The sequence below is a fragment of the Salvelinus namaycush genome, chromosome 23, assembly GCF_016432855.1.
Source record: "Salvelinus namaycush isolate Seneca chromosome 23, SaNama_1.0, whole genome shotgun sequence".
In the NCBI taxonomy this organism is placed as follows: domain Eukaryota; kingdom Metazoa; phylum Chordata; class Actinopteri; order Salmoniformes; family Salmonidae; genus Salvelinus; species Salvelinus namaycush.
The window spans coordinates 8,298,213-8,306,566 of NC_052329.1; the positions used below are offsets into that span (position 1 = coordinate 8,298,213).

Here is an 8,354-nt window from a genome sequence, read left to right on the forward strand (position 1 = left end):
GTACTGGAAGATGGCCATCTCCCTTGTGACATCACCGAACCCCATAAGCACTAGGTCCACCCCTTTCAGGAAGTCGTCCCTGCTGATCAGGCTCTGGCTAGTGATGTCATATCCCAGTTCCCTGTAAACCAGGAAGTGGGTCCACTCGTCTTGGTTCGAACCAATCAGCACCTCTGTCTTCAGGAAGTTGCCCGTCCGGAGCAGAATCTATAGGACCTGACAGAGAAGATTAGACAGTATGACTTAATGCCATTGGAAACATACAAGAATGTCAAATGCTTGTTTGTTCAGCGCCTTTTGGCCCTACAAGCAACCACAGATTCACACACACCTCGGGCATGTCTGGTAGGAAGTTTTGGTCGACAGAAGGGGTGAAAGGCAATGCTATGTGTGCGGGGAGAGACAGGACAGTGACCTGCTGGTTGATGTTATCCTCACTGTAGACACTGCTCCAGGACAGCCAAAGGTGTCAGGGGACAAACCCATCAGCCTACCCAGGGACAGGGTCCTGTTCCAGGCCTGCTGTTGAGTCATGACAGCCAATGGAGTGTTATGGGAACCACTCTGTAGTATCGCCCTGTTGAACAGACCATGGCTGCCAGGGGAGAGGAGATGGAGACCCACAGATGCAGCCAACATAAAAAGGAGATTAATTAAAGATGGTAAAACAAAGAATAAGAATAAAAAAGAGTGATAGAAAAAAAGCTGAGTAACTTTTGAAGGGTCTCTGCCAAAGGCAGCGATGTTATTGGCTACCCAGTACAGAGCCACACGCTGGTCATGCATTCCATCGTCGCCACGGACAACCTCGCTATCAGGAAGAGACAGGAAATACAACGGACCGAGCCTGTGTCCAATCAAAACAAACTTTATTATTGGTGTACATTGAAAATATAAATATAAGTATATTAGTTTCACTTTATAGTTCCAGGACAGTGCCTGCAGTGAACACACCCCCATAGAGCCACATCATGACAGGAGCCAATGAGGAACCAGGGGAGGAGCTCTTGGAACGTTTAGGATGTGTCCATTTGGGGACGAGTCCATATGTTGAGGTAAAGAGAGTCTTCACTCATCTTGCTGTTGGGGGTCCACATCTCAGCTCCACGGAACCCTGGGAGTAAGGAATTCATAGTCAAACATGTGTAGTTAACAACTTGATTACAAAATAACATGGCGCATGTTTACATACACAGTAATAATTTGATACTAAATGGATTATGTCAGTAAACAGATTATGCAATAATCATGTAAACACCTTACTCTGCTTATCTTAATCAAAATTGAAGTAAGCCTATGCTGATTAAAACACCTGGTTTTCTAAACAATATTTAAAATGATTAGGACGTGTAAACACCTTAATGGGCGTTCCAGCTGTGTATGTGATCTGAGCATGTTCCAGCACCAGCCAAGAGAGCCTCCCTCTTTGTGAAGTGAAGTGAGTTTGGAACAACTGAATGTATAGGTCATAGAAGTAGTTTTCACGTACAAACTTTAGATGTCCGAACTCAGAATCAAATATGCTTCCCAAAATAACATGGTCACTGTGGTAGAATGTTTTATATAGATAGGAGATGTTCTGCATTTATCAGAGTGACATCAGCTCTCCGTAACGGCTGTTGGTGGAAGAAGGTGAGGACCAAAATGCAGGGTGGTACGTGTCTATGTTAAATGTATTATAACTGAACACTAAACACAAAAATAACAAAAGGGAATAACCGAAAAAGTCCTGAAAGGTGAAAAACACTAAACAGAAAACAACTACCCACAAACACAGGTGGGAACAGACTACCTAAGTATGGTTCTCAATCAGAGACAACGATTGACAGCTGCATCTGATTGGGAACCATACCAGGCCAAACACATAGAAATACAAAACATAGAACAAAACATAGAATGCCCACCACAACTCACGCCCTGACCAAACCAAAATAGAGACATAAACAAGGAACTAAGGTCAGGGCGTGACAGTCTCCAGATCTCAGATGTGTCCATGTAAACAGGATTATTAGGGGAATCGTTCTTCTTACAAAACATGTAAACGTTTTAAACAAACTACTATATTAACCAGACCAGTGCATGTAACCGTATTCAATGACTGTAGACAGTCACTAACATGAACAGATTTAAAGGCACACAAACATATGCAGTACATTCATGTATATGTAATAAGATACAGTGGGGCAAAAAAGTATTTAGTCAGCCACCAATTGTGCAAGTTCTCCCACTTAAAAAGATGAGAGAGGCCTGTAATTTTCATCATAGGTACACTTCAACTATGACAGACAAAATGAGGGAAAAAAATTAAATTTTTAATGAATTTATTTGCAAAATATGGTGGAAAATAAGTATTTGGTCAATAACAAAAGTTTATCTCAATACTTTGTTATATACCCTTTGTTGGCAATGACAGAGGTCAAACGTTTTCTGTAAGTCTCCACAAGTTTTTCACACACTGTTGCTGGTATTTTGGCCCATTCCTCCATGCAAATCTCCTCTAGAGCAGTGATGTTTTGGGGGTGTTGCTGGGCAACACGGACTTTCAACTCCCTCCAAAGATTTTCTATGGGGTTGAGATCTGGAGACTGGCTAGGCCACTCCAGGACCTTGAAATGCTTCTTACGAAGCCACTCCTTCGTTGCCCGGGCAGTGTGTTTGGGATCATTGTCATGCTGAAAGACCCAGCCACGTTTCATCTTCAATGCCCTTGCCGATGGAAGGAGGTTTTCACTCAAAATCTCACGATACATGGCCCCATTCATTCTTTCCTTTACATGGATCAGTCGTCCTGGTCCCTTTGCAGAAAAACCGCCCCAAAGCATGATGTTTCCACCACCATGCTTCACAGTAGGTATGGTGTTCTTTGGATGCAACTCAGCATTCTTTGTCCTCCAAACACGACGAGTTGAGTTTTTACCAAAAAGTTCTATTTTGGTTTCATCTGACCATATGACATTCTCCCAATCTTCTTCTGGATCATCCAAATGCTCTCTAGCAAACTTCAGACGGGCCTGGACATGTACTGGCTTAAGCAGGGGGACACGTCTGACACTGCAGGATTTGAGTCCCTGGCGGCGTAGTGTGTTACTGATGGTAGGCTTTGTTACTTTGGTCCTAGCTCTCTGCAGGTCATTCACTAGGTCCCCCCGTGTGGTTCTGGGATTTTTGCTCACCGTTCTTGTGATCATTTTGACCCCACGGGGTGAGATCTTGCGTGGTACCCCAGATAGAGGGAGATTATCAGTGGTCTTGTATGTCTTCCATTTCCTAATAATTGCTCCCACAGTTGATTTCTTCAAACCAAGCTGCTTACCTATTGCAGATTCAGTCTTCCCAGCCTGGTGCAGGTCTACAATTTTGTTTCTGGTGTCCTTTGACAGCTCTTTGGTCTTGGCCATAGTGGAGTTTGGAGTGTGACTGTTTGAGGTTGTGGACAGGTGTCTTTTATACTGATAACAAGTTCAAACAGGTGCCATTAATACAGGTAACGAGTGGAGGACAGAGGAGCCTCTTAAAGAAGAAGTTACAGGTCTGACAGAAATCTTGCTTGTTTGTAGGTGACCAAATACTTATTTTCCACCATAATTTGCAAATAAATTCATTAAAAATCCTACAATGTGATTTTCTGGATTTTTTTTCTCATTTTGTCTGTCATAGTTGAAGTGTACCTATGATGAAAATTACAGGCCTGTCTCATCTTTTTAAGTGGGAGAACTTGCACAATTGGTGGCTGACTAAATACTTTTTTGCCCCACTGTATGTTTGTTTACTATACAGGCCTACATCATCATTCTGATGTCATATCCCTACAAGGAAAAGTTGTATCCCGGGGTTGGAAGGAGTTGGAGTTGCGTGTAGTGTGCTTTACACCGGTCAGCCTCTTTGCAGGCTTAGTAGGATGAAAACGCAGTTCCGCAACCGAGGGGGGATCCAATAGGGAATTCCCAGGAATACTCTGACATATCCACCACTTGGCACAGGAAGCTGAGTGCCCTGAACTCTGCCACGGTTTGTGGCGACAATGAGGTCATCGATGAGGTCATCAACCTGAGCCACTGGGGCCGGGAGATTGTGGAACAGCAGGAGTGACAGGGTGATGTGTGTTTGTGACTGGTCACCATGGTAACATGTTCACGTCTGGAGAGGTCAAAACACATTAAAGATTTTGGAAGTCGACACAAATATAAATTTTGGTACAAAGATTAAGAGACACTAACACATCAAGAAACACACGCACAACAATCACACACACAACAAACACACATCAAGAAACACACGCACAACAAACACACATCAAGAAACACACGCACAACAAACACACATCAAGAAACACACACACAACAAACACACATCAAGAAACACACGCACAACAAACACACATCAAGAAACACACGCACAACAAACACACATCAAGAAACAAACACACACAAAAAACACACATCAGGAAACACACACACAACAAACACACATCAAGAAACACAAGCACAACAAACACACATCAAGAAACACACATCAGGAACCACACATCAGGAAACACACGCACAGCAAACACACATCAAGAAACACAAGCACAACAAACACACATCAAGAAACACACATCAGGAACCACACATCAGGAAACACACGCACAGCAAACACACATCAAGAAACACACGCACAACAAACACACATCAAGAAACACACACACAACAAACACACATCAAGAAACACACACACAACAAACACACATCAAGAAACACACACACAACAAACACACATCAAGAAACACACACACAACAAACACACATCAAGAAACACACATCAAGAAACACACACACAGGAAACACACATCAAGAAACACACACACAACAAACACACATCAAGAAACACACATCAGGAAACACACATCAAGAAACACACGCACAACAAACACACATCAAGAAACACACGCACAACAAACACACATCAGGAAACACACACACAACAAACACACATCAGGAAACACACACACAACAAACACACATCAGGAAACACACACACAACAAACACACATCAAGAAACACACGCACAACAAACACACATCAGGAAACACACACACAACAAACACACATCAGGAAACACACACACAACAAACACACATCAGGAAACACACACACAACAAACACACATCAAGAAACACACACACAACAAACACACATCAGGAAACACACATCAGGAAACACACATAAAGAAACACACGCACAACAAACACACATCAAGAAACAAACGCACAACAAACACACATCAGGAAACACACATAAAGAAACACACGCACAACAAACACACATCAGGAAACACACACACAACAAACACACATCAGGAAACACACATCAGGAAACACACACACAACAAACACACATAAAGAAACACACGCACAACAAACACACATCAGGAAACACACACACAACAAACACACATCAGGAAACACACATCAGGAAACACACACACAACAAACACACATCAAGAAACACACACACAACAAACACACATCAAGAAACACACACACAACAAACACACATCAGGAAACACACGCACAACAAACACACATCAACAAACAGACATCAACAAACAAGCATCGAGACACATACATCGACAAACACACATCAACAAACACATCAGGAAACATACATCAGGAAATACACTTCAGGAAACACACGCACAATAAACACACATCAACAAACACACATCAGGAAACACAAATCAACAAACACACATCATCAAACACACACAGAACAAACATAAACACACACTATTACTCAGTAAGAGTAGGAGATGATTGATATAGTTACAAATCCATTAGTTTGTTGAAGCATTCAAGATTTTCCAAAGATTGCCACTGGCTTCAACAAGCACAGAACAAGTAGGGCAGAGGGAGAGGGGAGAAAAAAGGGAGTGAGGGAGACTGACAGCTATTAATGACACCATGAATTCAGCTGATTTCAGGATAAGACTATGTGAGCGGGTGCACAGTGGGAGATGATCAAATCTCTCCCTCTGACTCTTTCATCACCAGACAGGCGTGCAGAAACCTACCCACCCGCCTGCATCTTCTTGCCAAACAGATTACTCAGCTGAAAGTGGGAAACAAATTAATATCTAAAATTAGAGAGCGTGATTGCTTGTTGTGATATTGGATAAATCCTGGATTAATCAGGTCTGCACTGACCAGACAGATTATCCCAGCAGTCTCACATGACCTTAGAGGCAGAATGAATAGAACTGGCAGGCAGGATATCAATTCCATATCTACCTTTTCTCATGGACTTTAAATGAAACCCAACCTAGTTGGCTGCTGTGTTTGTGGAAATAGCTTACCTTTGCAGTTGAAATATGTTTCTGACTCAAATATTCCCATGCTGTGGTGTGCTGTGGCGTGCTGTGGTGTCCTGTGACGTGGTGTGGCGTGCTGTGGCGTGGTGTGGCGTGGTGTGCTGTGGCGTGGTGTGGCGTGGTGTGGGTTTGATGTGGCGTGGTGTGGTGTGGCGTGGTGTGCTGTGGCGTGCTGTGGCGTGGTGTGGCGTGGTGTGGTGTGGTCTGGCGTGGTGTGGCGTGGTGTGCTGTGGCGTGGTGTGCTGTGGTGTGGCATGCTCTAGCGAGGTGTGGAGTGGTGTGGCGTTGTGTGGTGTGGTGTGGTGTGCTATAGCGTGCTGTGGCGTGGCGTGGTGTGGTGTGGTGTGGCGTGGCGTGGTGTGGCGTGGTGTGGCATGGTGTGGTGTGTTGTGGCATGGTGTGCTGTGGCGTGGTGTGGTGTGGCGTGTCGTTGTCTGGTGTGGTGTGGCGTGGCGTGCTTTAGCGTGCTGTGGCGTGGTGTGGCATGGTGTGGTGTGTTGTGGCATGGTGTGCTGTGGCGTGGTGTGGTGTGGCACGTCGTTGTCTGGTGTGGTGTGGCGTGGCGTGCTTTAGCGTGCTGTGGCGTGGTGTGGTGTGGCGTGGTGTGGTGTGGTGTGGCGTGGTGTGGCGTGGTGTGGCGTGGTGTGGCGTGGTGTGGCGTGGTGTGGCGTGGCGTGGCGTGGTGTAGTGTGGCGTGGTGTGGTGTGGCGTGGCGTGGTGTGGCGTTGTGTGGTGTGGCGTTGTGTGGTGTGGTGTGGCGTGGCGTGCTATAGAGTGCTGTGGCGTGGTGTGGTGTGGTGTGGTGTGGCGTGGTGTGGTGTGGTGTGGCGTGGTGTGGCGTGGCGTGGTGTGGCGTGGTGTGGCGTGGTGTGGCGTGGTGTGGCGTGGTGTGGCGTGGCGTGGTGTGGCGTGGTGTGGCGTGGTGTGGTGTGGCGTGGTGTGGCGTGGTGTGGCATGGTGTGGTGTGGTGTGGTGTGGTGTGGCGTGGCGTGGTGTGGTGTGGCGTGGTGTGGTGTGGCGTGGCGTGGCGTGGTGTGGCGTTGTGTGGTGTGGCGTGGTGAGGTGTGGCGTAGCCCACACCAAATAAAGGAGGAATGGACCGTATCTTATGACTTCTTATCATAATCAATATCACCTTCCCAAACCATATGACCACACACACACACACACACACACACACACACACACACACACACACACACACACACACACACACACACACACACACACACACACAGACACACGCACACACACACACACACACACACACACACACGCACACACATACACACACACACACAAATACACAAACTAGTATCTGACCACTATCCCTTTACTTTTATGACTGTTTGGTGAAAGAATGGATCGTCACATCAGCCAGTCATAGCTAACTCATGAGAGTAAATAGCACCTTTATCAAGAAGCACAAAGACAAACAGAAACACACCAACTCAGCAGGTACACGTACACACACAGGGTGGCAGGTAGCCTAGAGTTTAGAGTGTTGGGCCACTAACCGAAAGGTCGCTGGTTGGAATACTGGAGCCAAAAAGGTGAACAACCTGTCGCTGTGACCTTGAGCAAGGCACTGACCCCTAATTGATCCAGGGGCACTGGACAATGGTGACCCCTGGCTGTGACCCCACTCCCTGCGAGTATCTCAGTGGGGAGTTGGGAAATGCAAGAAACACACTTCCATTTAACAGTTGGATATAAGCAACCCCCAACATATTATTATCACAAACAAACACACACACAAACACACACAAGCTAACAAACTAGCTAAATGTCAGACACACCCCATGGGTATTCTGCCACATTGTTAGGGTGAATAATGTCTTTTGAAGTACTAATCTCTGGTGTGGTTTGAGGAGAAAGCTACAACAGTACAAGCGGTGGTGGGGGATCATCCTTCATGCTGCTGTGACCCACTGACACCTTCACTGGTTGGACGAAAGGCAACCTCACAAAGGGTTACAACAACACAGAGGACATGGTGGTAAGGA

At 45.7% G+C, this 8,354-nt stretch overlaps 1 protein-coding gene and 1 pseudogene across 1 annotated transcript; both read right to left on the reverse strand.

The window, feature by feature from the left end:
- Window positions 1-434: 434 nt before the first annotated feature.
- Window positions 435-6,604, reverse strand: LOC120018944 (annotated as a pseudogene).
- A 51-nt stretch (window positions 6,605-6,655) lies between these two features.
- On the reverse strand, window positions 6,656-7,471 carry LOC120018945 (histidine-rich glycoprotein-like). Its single transcript, XM_038962157.1, has one exon. It carries the CDS (start codon window positions 7,469-7,471, stop codon window positions 6,656-6,658), a length of 816 nt encoding a protein of 271 aa, XP_038818085.1.
- Between the last annotated feature and the right edge of the window lie 883 nt (window positions 7,472-8,354).

Excerpts from the sequence above, each read along its gene's own strand:
- LOC120018945 (XM_038962157.1), bottom strand. The coding sequence starts at position 7,471 with ATGATAAGAAGTCATAAGATACGGTCCATTCCTCCTTTATTTGGTGTG.